The sequence below is a fragment of the Chaetodon trifascialis genome, chromosome 20 (genome assembly GCF_039877785.1).
Source record: "Chaetodon trifascialis isolate fChaTrf1 chromosome 20, fChaTrf1.hap1, whole genome shotgun sequence".
NCBI lineage: Eukaryota > Metazoa > Chordata > Actinopteri > Chaetodontiformes > Chaetodontidae > Chaetodon > Chaetodon trifascialis.
This window is the reverse complement of record NC_092075.1, coordinates 16,918,684-16,940,689: the sequence shown is the minus strand read 5'-3', so window position 1 is coordinate 16,940,689 and position 22,006 is coordinate 16,918,684. Positions and strand designations below refer to the sequence as shown.

At 40.4% G+C, this 22,006-nt stretch overlaps 1 protein-coding gene across 3 annotated transcripts in view; it reads left to right on the top strand.

Moving 5' to 3' along the window:
• Positions 1–954: 954 nt before the first annotated feature.
• Positions 955–22,006, top strand: part of lrrtm4l1 (leucine rich repeat transmembrane neuronal 4 like 1) — a 46,241-nt gene continuing 25,189 nt past the window's right edge. The window contains exons 1-3 of one of the 3 annotated variants that reach the window (XR_011603396.1): positions 955–1,452; positions 17,622–19,846; positions 19,915–21,348. Coding sequence is in view for 1 of the 3 variants with exons in the window: in XM_070988245.1 (XP_070844346.1) it covers positions 1,449–1,452; positions 17,622–19,252 (1,635 nt within the window). In the remaining 2 variants the exon portion in view is untranslated. Of the gene's footprint in view, positions 1,453–17,621; positions 19,847–19,914; positions 21,349–22,006 lie in introns of those variants that run through there. The other 2 variants (XR_011603397.1, XM_070988245.1) reach the window with 2 other exon arrangements.

Below are 22,006 nucleotides of genomic sequence, written 5' to 3'. Positions count from 1 at the left end.
GCTCCTTCTTTCAATGTTATACAGTCATAAAGGTTTCAGCAAGTCACTATATATGTGTGACAAGATTAAACTGAAAGTCAAACCAGGCTGAAGCTATTTCTTATAATGGGCACATTTCTTAGAATTTATTGTCTCTTTTTTTTTATTTCTTGTGTCTGAGTACCAATTGGAAGGCTAAACACCAGCCCAGGAATTAATCACAATACGAAGTGATTAAAGAAGGTCGGACTAAATCAAATATTTGAGAGTGTTATGGTCTGTGGATATAACTTCAACCGAGTAGTTCAAATTAGAGAGAAATGTCATTGCAGGAGGACTTTTGCCATTGCCAAGAAAATTAATCTACTAAAAACTACAGCTATTTTTAATCATCCAAAAATCAAAAGCACATTAGGGCTTCAAAACAACTGTTTTCCCTCTGGTTTGGAGGATGCCATGCTCCCTAATGAGAGAGCACTTGAAATGCATCACTACATTAAGAATAAAATCATGTCTTGGAAAGACTGCTCAGCATTTATCCTTGCTCTAACACAAAACTCTTGCATTTAGTCTTCCCATCACAATAATTATGCAACAGGAGGTGGGATCAGGCTACCCACTCATGCTGTAATGATGACCACGTATAGCCCTCAGTATATCCTCCACAACACCTGCATAATGGACTAAGAGCAGAAAAAGCCTGGAGACCGCGGAGACAGCTCTCGCATTGTTTGTGTTGGTGTTGATAATGACGGGAAAAGCAAATCAACAACAACAACAAAAACAAACTAAAGAAACGCAAATCTCACATTTGATCAAATCTGCCCGCAGCTGTGCGACACTGCATTGAATGCTTTCTCTCTCTCCTGTGCTTTCTCCCGCGTGCGCGCGCCTGCACTCGCGCGGACACGTTCCCCACGCAGCCAGGCGCGCACACGCGATTCTTGCTCGCCGCTGAGCTGCACAGGAGCCGCTGACAGTGCCCGTGCGCCTGGCTGTGATCGCTGCCTGGCGTCTCTGCCGCTCCGCTGGATGTTTGCGCAGAGGACACCTGCCTCCGCCGGTGACTGCACCGACCCCCGCGGAGCTCTCCGGCACCTCTACACCTTTTAACTTTTGAGACGTGTGACGGTTTTACTGTTGCGGGCACCTGTTCCAAGACTATGTTTCTATCGGGTGAAAAAACCCCGTAGAACCAGGCGTTTGACTTCCAACTTGGGGCTTGATGGCACGGTTATTTGTGACAGGTCTGGAAAGTTGCGCTGCGCCAGGGAGCATGGGCGCAAACTTTAAAAGCTTTTTATAATCGAGACAGTTTTTAGAATGAAGGCAGGTGAGTCACCACTCGCGTGAAAAGCGCGCGGATCTCCGGAGCTCTCCAGGTACTGGAAAGGAAAAGCACGGAGGAAGTCGTGATCTGTGCGGCGGATTGCGCCACGGAGGACGGGGGAACGGACCGATGAGACATCATGGGTAAGTAGCCTGAGTGGAGGACTGTCTCATTTTGAAACGATTGCCGCCAGAGCTTAGAGAGCCCCGGGAGTCTGCGAATCACCACTATTATTAGTTGAGCGCACTTGTGGTCCGTACAAGTATGGCTTGATATCCTCTGGCGCATCTGTGAGTGTGTAGATGTTCAGAAAATTTCCCCAAGCCATTCGCTGCTTATTCCTGCGCAGCAAGCTATCATCTCTACTGCTTTAGAGCAGCACTTTGCCTCTTTTATTTTATTTATTTATTTTTTTTCCTCATGTTTCCTGAGATTTTCTGTTCCCTATTCATAAATAAAATATATATATACTGCAGGCGGAGTGTTCGGTACTTGTGAATCTGAACGGGACGAGAGAAACAGCAATCTTCTCACCTTTATGATGTGGAAGTGATGCAGTCCAAAATGTGAATTAGTCGACGTGGGTCTAGGCGCCAATGCAGAATGAGTTGGAGCTCAATCATAGCGCGTTATCTGTCAGTCAGACGACGTCCAGGAGCTGCAACGACAAGTTTATTCACTGAATCCCAATCTGATTTCACATGGACGAAATTTGGTGAACTGTCTGTTTTCTGTGGCCTCCCCTCTGGTTCAAAACATGTCAGGGCTTTGAGAAGAAGACAGTCCTGGTTTCTTTCTACCCTCCCCTCTTTTCCTGACAGCTCCGGGCACCTACAATCTCATCCCACACTGCCTATCACCTCCTCCATTTTACTGACTGTGGGTGCTCCAAAGCACACCGCTCAGCCTCATAAACCTCACAAACCCACACTCCTCTTCATGAGCTTTGTGTGCCGCAGCTCCACTCTTTCCCTTTGCATATGTTTTTTTTTTTTGGTGGTGGGGTTCAAAGGAACTGTGGGTGTTCAGAATTGTCACAGAATATGCGCTGAAATGGTGCTGACTTTCAAGCCCGTCTGGAGCTGTTGCAATCGAGAGTCTCACGATGTTTCAAGTCCCTTCTGTCATAGCAACTTTTGTTTTTGAGTATCTCAGTGCTCACTGAAGGACTATTATTCATACGTTGGCACGCGCGCATCCACGCACGCACGCAAGCAAGCAAGCGCGCGCTTCGACGCTTGATAGGTGCAGAGAGAGCCGTTTGAGTTGTTTTTAAACTGCACCATTGTGATTCATTTGGTCTGTCTTGACTCCTCACTTGCGGGATTTATGCTGCTGTTTTTTTATTTTTATTGTTTGTTCACAAATTGACTGAAAAGCTGACACAGGCTGGAGGGATGCATGCTGCCCACACATCTGTGCAGAATTGTGGCATTTTCCCAAGTAATGAGCAGCTTAGTGCAGCTAATGAGCACATACTATTACAGTTTTAATTATGTCATCAAAATTACTATAGGCCAAAATAAGGGGCTGCATTTGTTGGCATATCAACGCTTCTTGACTGAAACTCTGTCTCTGTACCCATCTTCATCTTCAGCGCCTTTCTTGTCCTCATGCAGGGGCAGATTAAATGGGAAAGGTTTATAATGCCTTCAGGGCTGAAGATTTCTCCAGCATGGGTTACAACTGTTAAGGGCAGCAAGTAGTTGCAGCTTAGGTAAATATTGATTTTCAAGAAAGGACTTCTTAACTACTCAGTCACTTGACGTATGAATAATGGCCATCACCATTTCTTTCAAATTGCTTGTTTTGTTCATCCAACAATTCACAACGTCAAAGTGTTCCATTCACAAATATATAAAACTAAGAAAGGCAGCAAATCATCACATTTGAAGAGCTGGAGCTGAATGTTTGGCATTTCTGCTTGATAAATGAAGTGATCATCAAAATGATTTTCTGTTGGTTGAAAATTCACTTAATTCGACTAATCATTTCAAAATTGGTATCAATTACTGTTGTGTTTTGTTTGTTGTTGTTATTTAATGAATAACACGTAAGATTGATCACTCTTAACAAGCCCAACAAATTTGAACTTTTTTGGACTAAGCTGTGAAATTCATATTCATCCCTTCCTACCTACAACAACAGAACTGTGCAAACGACACAGTGAAGCTACATTTTCCAGCTGACAGAAAGTAAGGGCAGGGAAAAGTAATGCAGGAGTCACAGGCAACAACACAGGGACCCGATAATCTCAGGTATGACTGAACACACTCGGCCACTGTAGTAGAATTGTTTAGGCAAGGGCAACATGGCAATTACACTCAAATAACCTTCAATCTAATCAATAATAAACCAGTTTCTGAGAGCAGATGGTAAGTGGTACATGGGGTATATTTCTAGAAAACCTAAGCTGAATGTCTTTGAACAAAAAAAGTAACCTGTGGACACAGTTTTTCCATTTCACTTCTTCAAGCTCAAAATAGTGCAGATAATTACAAGATTTAGTGTTATTCACAGGTTTGCCATTGGCACAAAACCACTAATGTTCTCAGCAGCTGCATTATGCACTCTTACACAATAGATGTGGATAGTTTCTCAGCTCTGTAAATTCCTAATCATAGTCAAACTGTCAACTATAAATTAAATCAAATAATTACCTTTATCTGAAAGCCAGCGTGCGTATAGAAACAAAATGGTACTGTAAGATGGTCGGTTATACTATGCTTCTTCCAGAGCCATGGTCATGAAGAAAAATCCTGCCTTTTTTTAGAAAAAAAAAAAAAGAAAGAAGAATAATTAGCTAACCTTGAACAGTCTAAATGGCTGCAAATGTAGCTTCATTTTAAAATACCTAAACCCATCAGTAAGGATTATTCAGTCAGTGTGACGCCTGCCTCTCATTCTGAGCCTGGCTGAAAGCCCCCATCAGGCACTTTTTGCAGCAGTTTAGTAATATTCACTTCACCACTACCCCCACACGCCATCAAACCGTCATAACACAGCACATCACATGGGCAAGAACTCCCTCACTGTACCTTTAGGTCATTCGTTTGAGTTTGGAGCGCCAGACGATCTCGAATGGAACGGCAACGCTTCTTCCAAGTTTGTTTTTCTCTTCTTTTTCATTTTGTATTTTCCTTGAAATTCTGAAATAACTGTGAAAGACTTCCCCAAACAATGTGTCCTGCACGCTGAACTCACAAAGTGAAATATGGGCAGAGACACAAAACTGAGAACAGAGTCTGGCAGGAAGCACTGGGAGCTGAGCTAGCACCAGAAAAAAAAAAAAAAAAAGACTCTGCAACACAACGTTGTGTATTTTGTATATCACTCAATCACACCACAACCTACTTTTGGTTGTCATGGTTTTATACATTTGATGATGTTCGCTTTTTTCTCATTTGAATTTATTTTCATACAAGTCCTCCAGCTTAAATAACAAAACAGATCATTTGTCAGTGTACAGTATATGACACTGCTGCCAGCACTGCGGTTAAGGTTTGGTTAAAGTTAGGCAACTGCAAACTATTTGGTCAAGGTGGAGGAAGGATCTATGCCATGGTTAAAAGAAACCAACACCAACGGTTGGTAGAAGATGAAGTGTTAACTGTAGTTTCTCGTGTTGCTGTCACAATGTGACACGACTTCTGCCACCACAAGTCAGTGACAACAGCCAGTATTCACACAAGCACAAGAGGTGGCTTGTCAAAAAAACACAAACATGAGTATTTTAGGCATCGAAAAGCTCTGAAAACTTGATTAATACAAAGCTAAAGTTCGGAAAACAACATTCTTAGTTATTATTTATTTAGTTTGACACTCAAAAGCTCAGCTGATCTGCTTTGTCAGGACTCTGTGGGTGTGGTTTGAGTTGATTTGACTGACAGTGGCCTGGCGACATAGCATAACATAAACTACCTCACAACTGTCACGAAGCATTGTTGAATTCTGATTGGTGCATGAAAGTAAGTGACCTCTGCTTCTTTCAGCAGTCCCACCCACTTCAAACCAGTGAGCGAGCTCAGACAAAAAAGACAACCATAGAAATGTTAAATAACCGACGCTGTTCTAACTTTAGCAGAACAAATGTGAGTTCACGTAGCAGCTCATAGCTCATAATGAAATTAGGTCTTCAGGGCCTTTAAACAAATGAACATTGCTTTCATTTTTCTGATGAGGACAGCCTCTTTGTGTGAAGCATGAAGTCCCAGAGGGGGCATGGAGAAAAATATAGATAGCAGAGGGGGGAAAAGATGTATTTTTTCATTCTTGCACACAAATTTAAACACAAAGGTTAATGTTCTTCCAGGTCACTTGGACATTTGGGAAACAGGAAAACATAATAATAGCATAATATTTTTGGCATGCATGTATGATAGTATGAGTCAGATTTAAATCAGGATGCGTATTTACAACCTGATATGTACAACCTATGCATTTTTTATGCCAAATGTATGTTTTTTATTCAGTTACCATTGCACAGATGGTGCTTTTATTCTGAAGGATTCATGTCAGAAAGAAAAGAGGTCTTTTATGTCCTCCCAATTTCATGTCTTCTTCCACATCCCTTCCAGCAGCTACACAGTAAGGACCAGTGTAAGGGCCAGTTAAAATGAAGAATCCAACGTTCAAATGACTCAGAAATAACAAACATCTCATTGTTGATTTCTCAAAATGAGATGCAGAATATACAGCAGAATTACTGAAACTGACTTTGATTCACATTGGGATTGGCTGTTCACTGGCATAAAGTGATGAATTATGATTAAAAATAAATATTGCCTTTCACACTCCTGAGTGGGTTCCCTTCTCACCATTGCTTATTACCAGCATACCACACACACTCTCATCATCTGTGATGTCAACCCCTCAGTCTTTACAACGGGCTCGTCTCACAGTGGCCAGCTTAAACGTCTCGGTTTGTGCTGATCTTTTGACATCAGCACTCATATCGATCAATGCAGCTCTCAGCTGCTCTGCACAGACTTCGAAACCAATAACTTGTGTGTGTGTACAGGGAACGCCAGCATCAGTCAGCTTCCTGATATGTCTGATCCTCTGGGCCTGTGGAGAGTTTCGGCTGTCGCTCTTTGACAGGCTGAGTCTGAATGTGAAGCGCTGTGGGTGTCAAGGTTGAAGACTTTTAGTGATATGGCTGATTTACTGGATGCCACTATTAGAGACGCAAACTAACGGCCTCATGAGGTTCTCTGCTGTACTGCTTTACATGTCCTTATAAAAGAAAATGCTCCTGTATAAGCTGATTATTAAAAATGAAAGAAGTGAACTCATACATCACACCTCGTCCTAATCAGACTTCTTTAATGTCTGAATCTTAAATATAAAGATAATTCTTAAATATGAAATTCTCTCCATTGGGCTTTAATCATGTTTAGGGAAAGATATCACTTAAGTTTTGTATATCTTTAAGACAAGGAATTAAGCTACTGCCGGTGTCTAAGAGAGATAAGGAGCAAATAATATCTGTACGCTGTTTCTTAACTTTAATTATCTATTGCTGCAGCTTTTCTTTCATTCATAAATCTTCATCAGGCACGAACATCCTGTCGGATCAAAACGCTGCAGCAATAGATAGTTGAAGTTTTAATGGGAATATAAAGCAGCGTGCAGACTCCACTGTTGCTCTCACATCTTTGAAATACCATCCATTTGCAGCTTTCATTCTCAGTTTTCAAAAAGTGCATATGTTGTTTTTATATTTGTCAATTAAAAAAGTGCTGTTTGTTTTTTTTGTTTGTTTTTTTTACACAAACATGCCTGAACAGATGTATGATTTCTGGATATTCATAAGGCTCAAAGTCCCTGAAATATCAGGCAGTGCTGCGGCTGAGAGGAGCCGTAGGCACCAGACCAGAATGATCTGGCCGAAGCGCCTCAAAAAAAGTCACTTTTCCAAGTGGACCTCCATCCAACTTGTCTCATTAAGGCTTCCTTTTTCTGCAGCGGGCAGCTTTCACAGCCACACAAAACCTGCTGGTGTAGAAATGTTGACATTTAAATAACCAATTAGCCTTTTTAGAAGGTTCCCTGCTTGCAAATTATATTTCACACCTTGGGCAAGTAGACTAAGTGATTCCTACAAATAAGATGTAACAGGCTGTGATTTCTATGAGAAAACTGTTTGTAATGGAGTTCATTCATTTGTCATTTGGATTTGATGAGCAGCTTCAAAGCCTGTGAGACATCAGTTAGTCTAAATGTCAAAATAATTAGTTGACCAACAACTCAACAGAAAGATAATAGATAATTTTGATGAAAAAAACACTTTTGATTATCTATTACATTTCAATGCAGAACAACTGCTTCCAGTTTTTCAGATGTAATGATTTGCTGCTTTTCTCTCGTATATCATTGTAAATTGAATATCTTATTATCCAAAACAAGCAATTTTAACATCACTTGAAGTTCTGGGTAATCACTATCTTCTGGTATTTTAGAGAGTGAACAATTAATAGATGAATTTAAAAAAAAGAAATAAGAAAATGATATTAGCCAGTTGTTGAACTCTACATGTAGTCAGAAGCCTACTTTACTGAGAAAACTAGGCTGAATTTACAGTCAAAATACTAAATTATGTACAAGATAATACCATTATGCATGGATGACGCCATTACAATCATGGAATGTACAACTTGGAAGGTATTATCCTCTCCATGCCACGTCCACATGCCAACAAAATGCCATGTGTACTCAAATGAAAAATACCTATAATTCATTTACTTATATTTCAACATCACAACCAATTTTTTATCTCACTTTTCTGCTTTAAGGATAATGAAATATAGTTCCCCTCCTGTGGTATTCCTGCTGCTTGCATTGTCGGACAAGTAGCTAAATGGGAAGGAATATGTTTCTCAAAGCTGGGCCGGGAGGTTGGAAATTGTGACAAATTTCAAGATGAGGAGAGAAAGAAATGTCACTGATTGCTTTAAGCTTTGAACATATTCAGACTGTAAGAATACAGAAACACCATATTATTAAATCTCCCAAACTGAGAAGACATTAGCACTCTCCTTCTCACACACACTGGCTGCAGTTCCTCCCTCCCTCCATGTCTCACACACATATTCAGTGAAGTTAGCTCCCTCTCTTTCCCTGTTGCACTCTAACCTGTGACTTCTCCAAATGTCTATATTTTCTTTTGGTTACATGCTCCTCTTTCCACTGCAGCTGTCCAATCAGACCCACAGGCTTCACTGTGGGACGTCAAGATTCATGCAAATATAAAACACTTTAAAATGAAATCTGTGTGGTTTTCACAGAGTAGCTATTTTATCGATTGTATTTTATTAGCTGCACAAATAACATTATCCTCAGTGAGTGCGTTTACATGCACAAAATATTCCAGCTGTTGCCTTTATTTCAAAAAAGACAATGTTCCTTCTAAGCTGTTTACGTGTCTAATGACAATGAATATTCCACTGATATTCCTGTTAACATGCAGCGACGCTCTGTTGAACAAACGCAGCCTCCCTCTTTCATTCCTCAATCACCTTGAAAAGGTCAGCGTTGCAATATTGTTGGTTATCCAGGGATCAGCTGATTTCCAAGTCTTTCAGAATGTTTAAAAGTAGGTGTGTCTCTCCATCTGCTGAGTGATGATGATGGTGGGCTTTTTTTTGTGCCTGCATCTCTACCCAAGCCTCGCAAACTGTTGGCTCATTGACTTTCTCATCGTACACAGAGCTGACCGCAAACAGGGAAGAGAACATGTATGGCAAACTGCGGTAAAATGTCCAAATGAGACGCATATTCTGAATGGGCTGTAAATATCCAAATGCACATAATTGCCGTGTGCATGACCTGAATCAACCCTGGAATAGCAGCGGCAAATTAGCGTGCATGCACTGCAGTCAGTGTTGCCATCTTTACCTCCAGTTTAACAGGGGCATTCACTCAGAACTGCAAACAAACACAATCATCTTCGCTGTCCAGTTGAACTGTGTGGTTACTGAAAGTTAGTCCACACCTGCCAACTTATCAGAATTAAGAATTCCAAGTGGCCATTGTATAAATGAGAATGATAAACACGTCAATCAATAAACATGGTGACCAGCAAGGCCGCGCTGCACTCACAGTGAAGGGTTCATGTACATTACAGGCCATTTCTCTTGTGGATAAATAAGAATTCTATATATCGTATGTTACTAATCTCATTGATCTGGAATGCTAATGCTTAGACTTAGGGAATCAATACACCTAATCATGGCATTAGGTCTTTAAGTGGTAATAAGTCAGGACTTTCTCTTTTTCCTATAAAGCGGCCAGCAGGCAAAGCTAGAGCAATCTGTCTGTCTTCATTCCCCTGTTTCACTGTTATGCTTGAGTAGGTCATGGAGTCACTAGACCTCCGTTAGGCTACTACATCCCTCACAAATCCATGCAGAATAACTGAGCTAACAAAATGGAGGGCTCATTTCATTTAAGTTCTAAATGGATGTTGCCCCATTTAAACTGTGTTTCGCCATTACTGCCATGATATAAACTAGCCATGCTCTATTTTTCCCTCTATCGTGTTGCCACTGTACCATATTGTGTGTACTTCATACAGGCTGCTCCTGCTATCTCTGCATGTGTGCGCAGCTCCAGTAGCAGTAAAACAAGCTTTTATCATAAATCAGCTGTTTTATACTGCTTCATGCATTTGCTGTGAGTTGAAATTACAGCTGACTCCAATTTTCTAATTACTGGGTGTAAAATAATGGGTTTTAAGTGTGCAAAAGGTACTTAATTTAAATATTGTAATGCCACTATGTCCAATTAATCACTGTTGCATGATGGGCCCCGTGACTGGTAATATGTCACATACCCTGAAAGTATTTTCAATTTTACGTGCCTTAAATCTGAGCGAAAACACTCAATAATGTAATATATCACACATGCTGTAGTGCCCTAGAATTTTGCTTGCCTAAGCTCGATCGCACATCACACGTTTTAAAAACACTTGGCTCCTGTGTCAGAGAGGAAGACAGTCGGAGAAGGAAAGGAAGGCAGGAGGTGCGATTGGAGAAAATAACAAGTCCATATCTGACGAGTTAAGGTCTGTAAAAAGACATATTATTATATATAATACTGCCTCCCAGTCTTTCCCACAGGATGCACTATGCATATGTTGAGAAGTATTGTATAATATAGTACATATGTCTCAAGTAAAAATAAAGGTAGAAAACTTAGCATTTGTACAATAAATCCATATCTATAATGTTCATACATTTCTGACAGTCTATAACCTTGAAAATCTGCCACAAAGAAAAGCTTCCTTTTGATGTATATAGCCTATAGTATCGTAGACCATTTAATACAAAATAGGAGATATATTTTGTTTTCTTACGCACTTTTCATTTCTTTGAAGTGGCTCAGCGTGCGGCCTTAGCACTCTTGGCCAACTCACTTTGGGCACTCTGGGTAATAGCCTTTGCATCAGTGCTCAGAGCAATGTGCATTCAAATGAAATATCAACTTGTCACACTGCCAAAGAAGACGACAGCTGACTCTGTTGGGTCTGCCAGAATCCGCTCTGTTCTCAGTGGGGAGAAGCTGTGTCACTTTCATGGGATTTCACAAAGGGTGCCATCCGTGACCGTAGGTGAGGTAATTGGGGGAAAGATATATTTTAAGAAATTACATGATTTAACTTTTGCTGTTTCGTGCATTTGCAAGCCCATTTTAGTTGACATTCAGCGTGAACATTGGAGTCTAACTTCAGAAAACTACTCCCACACAGCCAGTAGTTGAGCCCAGAGGGACACTGGAGCACAGAGCCTGTTTTTTAATTGATATTTATTGGCTGCAATTGCGTCTTTATCGGACGTAAATTGTGTTGAAGCGTTATTCGTTGCACACAATAAAAGAAAAAGCAATGTGCTCCGTGCTCCAGTTTGCTGTGAGGCACAGCTACCCATCTTGTCCTTCCCTTAATGCACTGATCCACTGGCTGGAATGCAGTACGCTGGGTTTTACCAACAAGAATTTGATTTTAAATCAGCTTAAAATCAAGGTTTTACTGTTGCACTTTTTTTTTTTTAATTAATAAATCCTAAACCAAATAAAAGTTAGAGGGGATCTGCAGCGATTTTATACTTCAAAGTCTGCTCACAGGTCTTGTGGAAGAGACGTGAAAAAAGTTGTATAAATCCTTTTGTGGCTCCAGAGGGGAATGCATGAAATCTGATAAACTGCCTCAAGTGATGGGAGAAGAATGTGTGGAATAAAAGAGCTGATATCTCTGCTTCTGCTGCATTGATTGCGATACTTTCTATACCAACTGTCCATCATGAGACAGTGTTACAAGAGTACAATGCTAAATTGGTGCAGCACTCTTTTAATATATGATTACATCTAGGTTTTATTTCATAGTTTTAACAAAACAAGGCATCAAAATTCTACACTGGTGTTTAGCCGAGGGTTAACCAGGGATACAGGTTTTTGAAGATGGCAACAAACCTTTGTTGGCTGAGTGTTGCAGCTGGATTCTCTGCAGGAAAAAAATAAAGACAGTGTGGGCTCAATCCGCTGAAGCTCTATGATAAAAATAAATCGATGTATGCAACACCATTATAAGGCTCGCAACCTACCACGCAAACCCCTTCCACCGACATTCAAAACGAAAAAAAGTGGACTTGAGACTTGAAAGTTGTTAGAAACAGGATAATTAAGTAAATGTACATTCTTCTACATTGTTGTAGCACAAGTTGTTCAAAAATCTCCAAGATATAACTGCTATGAGATATGAAATCTCTGAAACCCTCTGGCGCTGATTGGTCATGCTCTACTAAGAAGAGAGAGCCAGGTAAACAGATGTGTGCAGCTTACCACATGAGATCAAATCTTTTCTGAGGGGGAACAGATAGCACCGGCTGGGGCATTCATTTATTTTTAAGGCTCTAACTTCATGTCTTCTGCCCACAGTGACAGATACAGATTCTGTATAATTTAGCTTTTTTCACTGATGATGATTTAAATCCGTCACATTTTTCCTTTCTAACATTTCAGCTTTCTAAATGATAATGTCAGTTGTATCTGTAGAGTGTGTTGTGTGTGTTAATCATCATAAAACTCTATAAAAGTCTATTATAAAGCTTAATTTCACTCCACTTTGTCTTTGAAGTGTTGTTGGTGTGCGACTGCCAAGAATCAAGAGTGACCTTACAAGTAAGGTCTGAAAGGATAATTCCAGTTAATTTCAACCTGGTGCATTTCCCTTGAATGCAGCTATTGTATTGTAAAGAACTTTGCACTTGCCACCTCCATTGCGGACATTCAGAGAAATGAGGACAACAACTTTGATCAAAACAGGTTGCATAATGTTCATACAGCTTTCCAAATAACTCTAATATCTTTGACACAAATCACCTTACCACCCTGCATTTTCAACTGCGGGATTTCATCTGTTCATATATGTGAGGCCAACTTTCACTTTAATGCTTGATCGTACTTGTTCGGAGTACACAGACAAGGCGCTAAGTCAAATGGAAGAGGAGACGTGAAGAATGAAGGCAGACACAGAAGGGCAACAGGAGCGTAATGAAACTGGCGGTGCTCCTGCACTCACTGCTCTCCACAGCCGATCAAGGAGGAAAACGCTCGCTGCAGAGAGTTGGACCTGTTGATGCCAGACTTGGAAAGCAGATGTGTACATGAATGCAAGGAATTACGATTGTGTAACCGCAACAAATACATCGCTTAAAAACGCTGTCCTCCTGCCGACGTTGTATCACCCCCTACAGAGGCCAGCTCAATCAAAGCATATGGTGGTGGCTTTCTAGAAAAAGAGATTACAAAAATAAAAAGAATGTGGTGTCTCAGAGTACTGTTTCGGGGAACTTGCTGCGCAATTAGCCACAACTGGAGTCTCCATCGTCGAGGGGTAGTGGTAGTAGATGAAAACTGCACGGTGTGTATCTTGTCAGTTAATTATTACAAGAAACTCGCAGGCACTTGTTAGCTACTGCTGCTCACGAACACATGCGCAATGGAAAGCTACTCACAGCCTCGCACGTGTAAACAAATAGTGTACTAGTTGACCTGGATGTCGATCCCTATGCAGTTAGTCATAATAGCTGCTCCAGGCAGCTGCTTTTTGTCTTTACTTTCAGTCAGACCCAGAGAAAAAGTGTTTTGAAAAGATTCGTGTAAAAATCCTGTTATTTGGAAAGTTGTAGGAGGCCCCCCACAACCCGCCCCCGTGCACGTTGTTAAGGGAGAGTCCTCGTTTCCCTGAATGTCTTTGGCGGAGATGGCACATGCAATGTTAGCAAGACCCGTAGAGCCCTAATAGCCACATGGTGTCACCTAACGTATGAAAAAAAAGAGAAAATCTGTGTGATGCCACTGCAGAATACCACATTTAATGACTGGATAATCATTAATCAAAAGTCTCTTCATCCTGCTCTGTAAAGCCTCCTATGGGAGCCCGGTGTACACATGTCCAGTGGGTTTTTATTACTCTTCTGTCTCCGCAGAAATCTATGCTGAACCAGTATATGCTAATTAAAGATGCTGTCATGTGGAGGCGTAAATGAGCCAGTGGCTGAATTTTGTGGTTTTCTATGACATTGTACAGCCTGCAGTTTTCTACAATTTAAAATATGTATGAATCCACTTCTACGTTTTTTATTAGGGGCACAAGCACGAAAGATCCCAAATGTAGCTTCAGTGGTTCGACTTAGTGAGGTTTCCCTAAGGGGCTCACAACAGACATAATACTCCAATGGGATTATCCTTTTGGTAAAAGTGACGACTGTGTATAGTCACGTGGACACTTGCCCACTTCACAGGGTACCTAATGGAGGTGATGGAAGTGGCAGTGCATTTATTGCTTGGAGGATTTTTATTTATAACATGCATTTTGACAGAGTGTGTATCCTCACTCCTCAGATGCTCGTTAACATCGTCTTTCCTTCTGCTGCTTTATTTTTTGCTTGCATTCTGCCATAGTCACGAAAATCCAACAATATTTTACATTCGTTCCCTTCTTCTTTTCTACTATTTCTAGTCATTTTTATAAAAGCACTGAATATAAAGCTCAGTGCAATGCAATAATTGATTGATTGTTGTTTGCAGGAAATCTCAGAAATATCAAAAGTGACAAAGTGTTCATATTTGAGCATTTTAACCGATTACACTTACTTTAAAGAAACAAGTCTATATGTATCCCATGGCTGTCTATCACTGTCTTTTGATGCTGATGCATGAATAATTTTTTGACATTGTGTATTATTAAAATAACAGATTTAGAGGGTTATGCAGCCTTGGCTAAAGTATGGACCCTTTTCAGGCCCCACATGATAATTGTAATTGGAGCAGATCCATTAAAATTGTGCCATTGCAAGTGCTCATACCCTAGCTCATGTTGCACAGTCGCAAGGAACTGACAACTGGTGTACCACATAGAACTTCTACCCATGCAATTCCATTAAATATGATCTGAAAGTCCTAAGTTATGCTGTATATTAAACAGAATTTTAATTACTGTTCCACCCCCAACTCATTACAGCGTGGAATAAATTTTCATTGGCAAGGACTGTTAAATATGGTGTGCAAAGTTTTAAAACAAAATTCAGCTACTAGTAAAATATAGTTTTCAGAGGGTAAAAGTCAATTGTTTTTGTGCTTAGTCTTGTTTGGCAATTTTATGGCTCCAAATGAGCGTGTCTGCACTGAGTTATAGTGACATATTATTAGTGTGTGATTAATGCAGATCATGTGAGACTTTTGCTACCCATATTAGCATGAAATTGTCACAGTGCAGTGTGACCCACCCGAAGCTGTGGTATAATGATATATATGAAATAATGTGGTTTCTTTTTACAGCTTACAACAGCAGGTTTCCACATAGACATTACAAACGATTTTCTGTTCATAAAACATCACCTGGAGCTTTGCTATATATTAAAACTATGTTTTTAGGATCATAATGAACATTTACAAGAGGCATTACGCAACACTTTATTGTTCAGCTTTCTGAGGAATTGTCAATGTGAATATCAAGTGACTGTAATGCACATAACAAATTTATCAACTTGCATCATTGATTCATGTAGTTTTCCCATCATGACTATTGATTATTGGTCTCTTAAATCACATCTGTCTGTCTCTCCACACAGTTCCGGAAAGCAATACTATATCTCTCCAAATCTTATATATGCAGAGTTTTACATTCTGCCAGTGAAACGATGCATATCTGTTTCGTATTCCTGTCATTCACTTGCTGTCCTCTTATAAGCCTTGACCAAAGTCAAACAGTGACTTCATATATAAAACAAATGGAAACATTTAAGCTGTGTGTGTGTGTGTGTGTGTGTGTGTGTGTGTGTGTGTGTGTGTGTGTGTGTGTGTGTGTGTGTGCTCTACTTATTTTTGAGAGGGCCATTTTAAATGTTTGACCTTGAGTGTAAGGACATTTTCAAAAAAGGAAGAACATTTTGTTCAGTCCACAGTTCTATGAAAGATTGGGGGATTTGTTTTAAGGTTAGTATTAAGTTCAGGTTATGGTTAGGATGAGGGTTTGGAGGTTGAGAATGTCATAGTTGTGGCTACATTTAAGAATTAACAAATGCAATGTGTCAGTAAGGGTCATCACAAGTGTAAGTACAAACATGAGTGTTGTACACGTAGTCAACTCCTTCCACATCAGTGGATGGCAGACGTCAAGTGGTCATAAGTTCTGTTTAGGTATGCATGAATTAATGTTAATGTGTAATCATGAGGAATATGACTTTCCTCTTCTGTCAATATGTGTTCTGAGATGGAAGATGGAAATCCATGTATATAAGAAGAAACAAGTGAAAGTATTCTTTGCTTATGTATAAGATATGTAGAGACTTGTAGCCTAAATGCTTCTGCAGTAATAGCACTTTGAAAGCAAAAAATCAAATCTACTGAGTAAAAAATAATTTGAAATTACTGAAAGCATGAACTAAACAGAAGACTTTATACTTAATAATTTCTCTCTCACAAACACACACACACAAATTAGAATCTTATAATTCAACAAATGTTAGTACTTCCAATACTCAATAATAAACTTCATACCTGTGGAAACATTTATTATTAAGAACCACTAGACCTTGAAACTCTGTATAATATATTAAAAAATCCCTGGCCCAACTACTTTACACATCTCCACAATGCTGCTTGTCATCCCTGCTTTCACCCACTTTCTACTCAGAAACAACTGCCGCCACAGCCTGTCCAAACAAAATTAACACCCTTCCTCCATTTATGCCTTTGTAGACTAGGTCCTCATTGTTAATTGTCAAATCTGAAGTGGTTAACAGCAGTGCAGTTGCTCCAAAAACCGAACATGGGAACAGACTGGTGCCTTGGGGAGGTAAAAGTCTTTGAAAGCAGCATTGTCCTGAGATATGAACATTCTAAGCCTGAGCATTACTTCGAGTGCCACTAGATAAGAGCCTTGGGTCAAGGATGTGTCCCTTGACATATAGTGCAGTCAAAATGTATTAGAACAGTGACACATCATTTAATGTGTTGGCACTGCAGGATGGGGAATCTGAAATCAAACAAGGCTATAGGGTTAAAGGGCCAACTGTCAGCTTCAATTTGAAAGTGCCTCCATTAGGTGACTGACTTGGACAGTCAAGAACACCATTGTCCAGTTCTATTGTCCTACAATTGCAAGACCTTTACTTAGTCAGTCACTGCGTTTATATTGAATTATATTAATAGACTTACTCAATAGAGGTTCCAAGTTCTTGGTTGATTTACAATTAAGCAGAGTTTGGCATTATCTTAACTCTGAACAGATGTGAAGAATATTTGTCCAGATGTCCATCATCCTTGATAAAATTACACTCAGAACATTAATATGTTTGAGGAGAGTAAAATCTCAAAGTTCTCTTTTGCAGAAACCAACATCATGACCCGTGATTATGAGAAAACTAAAAAGGATGGTATGCAAAGTGTCGATTGTGATTCGTGCAATAGTTGCAATTATTAAGCTTCCATTTGCTTTTGCATAAGTAATTTTCAAAAGTCAGTATTTTGTAGTCAGCTTCCATGATTATCTTCTGAAGATGACAGCCTTACTTTTTCGTCTAGTTTTTCCATTTATGTGATTAAGCTCCTCTGGCATTATTTAACAAAGAACTTTAAATTACTTCACATGGTTTTGTGTTGGAAAAGTTACAAATCCCTTTTGTTTGAAATAGGATGCAGAATTTTTGATTTGTCTTCAGCATATTTGCAAACATCTAAACATGTGACTTGATCTTTGAAGTCTTTAAATTTCTCTATTTTCTCTGTTTCTCTGTTTCATATTCTCTTATAGGTTCATTGCTGTGTGATGGACGACTGACACACCTCCTCTTTCCTCTCCTCCTCCTCTTGCGGGCTCCCCTGTTGCTCAGCTTTGGTGAGCGCACCTGCCCCAACAGCTGCCGATGTGAGGGGAAAACTGTCCATTGTGATTCTTCTGGCTTCTTGGATGTCCCAGAAAATGTCTCAGTAGGCTGCCAAGGCCTCTCTCTGCGCTACAATGAACTGCATACCCTCCTACCGTATCAATTTGCTCACCTTAGCCAACTTCTCTGGATATACTTGGACCACAATCAGATTTCAGCTGTTGACAGTCGAGCATTCCAGGGGGTCCGCAGGCTTAAAGAGCTAATACTGAGCTCCAACAAGATCACATCCCTGCACAATTCAACATTCCATGGAATTCCCAATCTTCGCAGTCTGGACCTGTCCTACAACAAATTGGAAATCCTGCAGCCAGGTCAATTCCATGGCTTACGAAAACTACAAAACCTACACCTACGCTCAAATGGTCTCTCCAACATCCCAATTCGAGCATTCCTGGAATGCCGAAGTTTGGAGTTTCTGGATTTGGGCTACAATCGAATCAAGGCTCTCACACGCACCACCTTTTTGGGGCTACAGAAGCTAATGGAGTTGCATCTGGAGCACAACCAGTTCTCACGAATCAACTTTTTTCTGTTTCCACGCTTAGCCAACCTGAGATCACTCTATCTGCAGTGGAACCGCATCAGGGTGGTCAATCAGGGCCTTCCATGGACTTGGTATACACTGCAGAAACTTGATCTGTCTGGAAATGAAATCCAGACCCTGGACCCAGCCGTGTTTCACTGCTTGCCCAACCTTCAAGTCCTCAACCTGGAATCCAACAAACTGTCCAATGTGTCTCAGGAGGCAGTGTCAGCATGGATCTCACTGACCTCCATCAGCCTTGCTGGGAACATGTGGGATTGTGGAACCGGCATATGCCCACTTGTGGCTTGGTTGAGGAATTTTCGGGGAAGTAAAGACACCACGATGATTTGCAGCAGCCCAAAGTATCTCCAGGGAGAAAAAATTATGGAAGCCACAAGGAATCATGGTATTTGTGAGGAAACTGATTACTTTCTGACTGAAACACCCTCACCAATGTCCGAACTAATTTCTGAAGCCACTGCTGAACCAACCTATGCCCCTACAAGTGGCTCTCCACCTATGCCACCAACCGGCACCTTTGGTCCTCCCCCACCATTTAGACCTCGACCTATTCCTCATCCTACGTTTCCAGGGCATATGAGCAAAGACCCAAGAGACTCAGTTGCTCGCACTCGACCCACTCTTACACCACCCCCAGATATGGAGCACATGACTCTGCACAAAGTGGTGGTGGGCAGCGTGGCACTCTTCTTCAGCATGTCCCTACTCTTGACAATTATCTATGTGCTGTGGCGGCGCTATCCAGGTGCAACCAGGTTGCTGCAGCAGCGGTCCATGGTGGGGAGGAAGCGTCGCAAAAAGAGTCCAGAGCCAGAGCAGAACCTGAGCTCCCAGCTGCAAGAGTATTACATGAGCTACAACCCTGCTGCCACACCAGAGGCATTGGAAGTGCTAGGCAATGGCACTGGTTCCTGCACTTGCACAATTTCTGGCTCCAGGGAGTGTGAGGTATGATCCATCGCATCAGCCTAAAAATAAAAACTCAAAATCAAAATACAAAGGCTCAACAGAGAGGTAAATCCTTTATCAAATATGCCCTGTAAAAAGACACTTCTGATTCACAGCTAAGCACCCTTGACTCTTCGTTCATAACACGCTTGACTTCTAATATTAGATGTCTCCAATTATTCAGGTTTTACTTAAACCTTAAAGTGGAAAATGGAAAACAATTAATCTGATCCAGGGGAAGCAATCAACAACATGGGCTCAGAGGACCACATTATAACAATAATGCAATACTGAATTTTGTGTTCTCTGAGATTTATTGTGTGTGGCTTTAATTACTGTTTTGAAACAAAATATTTATCTCTTATTTGTTGTCTACATTTTATTTTGCAAATGTTTTTCATGGTATTGGTGTCTGCTTTAAGGGACCATGAATAATTGGACAACGTCTAACTATTTTGCAAACACCTCTCCACATCAACATGGCATGGCTCATATGTGTTTTAAGCAATTTGTTTGGAAAGTATGTTTGTTTGTACTGTACTATATATATACGTGTGTGTGTGTGTGTGTGTGTGTGTGTGTGTGTGTGTGTGTGTGTGTGTGTGTGTCTGTGTGTGTGTGTGTGTGTGTGTGTCTGTGTGTGTGTCTGTGTGTGTGTGCAGGGATGGGATGGGATGCACTGGTGCATAAATATGTGTTTCTGTGGGAATTTTTATTATATATTATTAATAAACTCGCAAATTGCTGTAAATCTTTTCAGTTTGTAAGAGACAACATTATCAGTCGGTGCAAAATTCACAGAAAAGGTGGATGAAGTGCACTGGTATTGATCGGCACCGTTTTGCTATCACATGCAAGAGATGAGCTGCTTGAGAGGCCTTTAACCGCACTAAAAACTGGATCCTGTTAACTTGTTCAAGGCTGGAAGTCTTTTATAGGTGACGAAGGTTTATGATCTGCATGGTCTTGTGCAAGGTTGGGTGATATGACGGTATGTACCATGCAACAGGAGAAATGTGTCCAGCAGTAGAGATTTGGCAGTAGTGTTTCCACCACAGGAGCTATCCCTTAAGCCATATTTGAACACTGTCATTCACAGTGTATGCACTGCTACCCTGCTACACAGCAAGCGAGTGGATGTGTTGAGTGTAGCTGCTTCGTACTCTTTTCTACTTACCTGTTTTTGCTCTCCACTCTTTCGTTGATATTGCGGATACATCCAAATACATGTAATATTGATATCAACGCAGAAACAGTCCACATTACAGATGAGTCCTCCTCTTCCTCCTACACGCTCTACCCAGGCACCACCCCTCGCCTAAACCAAACAGTATAACCAGTCAGTGAGAACGCGTCTGACATGGAGAAATGTGCTACATATATGAAAGAGGAACTCTGGACACTGTCTGGACCTGATTCTGTGGACATTGTTTGAATTTCATATGAGAAAACGGCTTTAGTGTCTCTGCTATGTATTCGGGTGGGCAGCACGATGTAGCAATCCAGCTGCTTTGCAAGGTCACATGATTTGTTCAGCAGGACTGCTTACCACATGTGTCCTGATCACAACAGTTGGTGTAGATAATGCACCTCTGTTACATCTCTGTTGTTCTCGTTTGGAACCTTAAAAGGTTCCATTTTGAAAGAAAGTTAGTTTTACTGTTTTGAGTCTTTTGTTTTTAACTGAAGTGTTGTCTCATGTGAGGCAGTTGTTTTTATTTGTATGGAAGTTCCAAATAAAAGAAGAAAAGAAGTATGGTACAGTATGGTTATTTTATACCACTTCTTAATAAAAATTGACATAACACTTACCATAACATGATATATACCATTACTTTGACATAACATTACAGATACCGTGTTAGAAGATTTTGGACATATTGCCCGCCTATAGTCTCATATATGGATGCGCAGTGAAACTGCCTTTCAGTGTTCAGCCGAGTTTCTCTGGAACAGCACACACTTCCTCAGTTGTGTGGGGAGATTTACGGTAACCTGCACAGGCACTACGGTAATCCCAGAGTGTATGATATGGCTTAAATGTGGATCCCTCAGTGATATGAGGGTATATTTATACACCACAGTAATTATCACCCTCTTAGAAAGAAAGAAAGAAAGAAAGAAAGAAAGAAAGAAAGAAAGAAAGAAAGAAAAGAATTGGTCATCTTTTGTTTGATCTCAGGCAGCATGCTTTTTTAGGACAATACAGCCCTTCAACCAATGGGTGCACACCTATTGAAAATTCACCTATGGGTCCAACTGAGTTGGAGGGAAATGAAAAGCTTTGTTTGCTCAATATTTTGCTAAATTAGGTTGTAAAAAGAAGCACTAAAAAAATAAATAAATAAAAATTTCACACCAAAGTGTATAATACCACCTCAAACTATCATTTCTCCTCTAATTACTGTAGGTTATCGTCACTTTGACATAATTTTAGTAAATTATACAAAAGGCAAGAAGAAAAATATTTGCAATTAATGCAAATATTTGAAATGACATGTAAGGATGCCTTGTGTATCCTGTGCAGGATAATGTAGTAATCGAAATTATGGAAGTAAAACACACTTGACGTAACCAAGCTTACACTATAACGTAATATAATGAAGCAGGCATGTCTTGCCAGTCTCTTCATGCCACACAAAACATTTACCGCTACAAACCTTTGGCCAGACTCTTGTTTTGGATGTAATCTATAATGTTTCTGTGTGATACTCATTCACACAGAAATATGTCTTTTAGTAGGTATAATGTCAC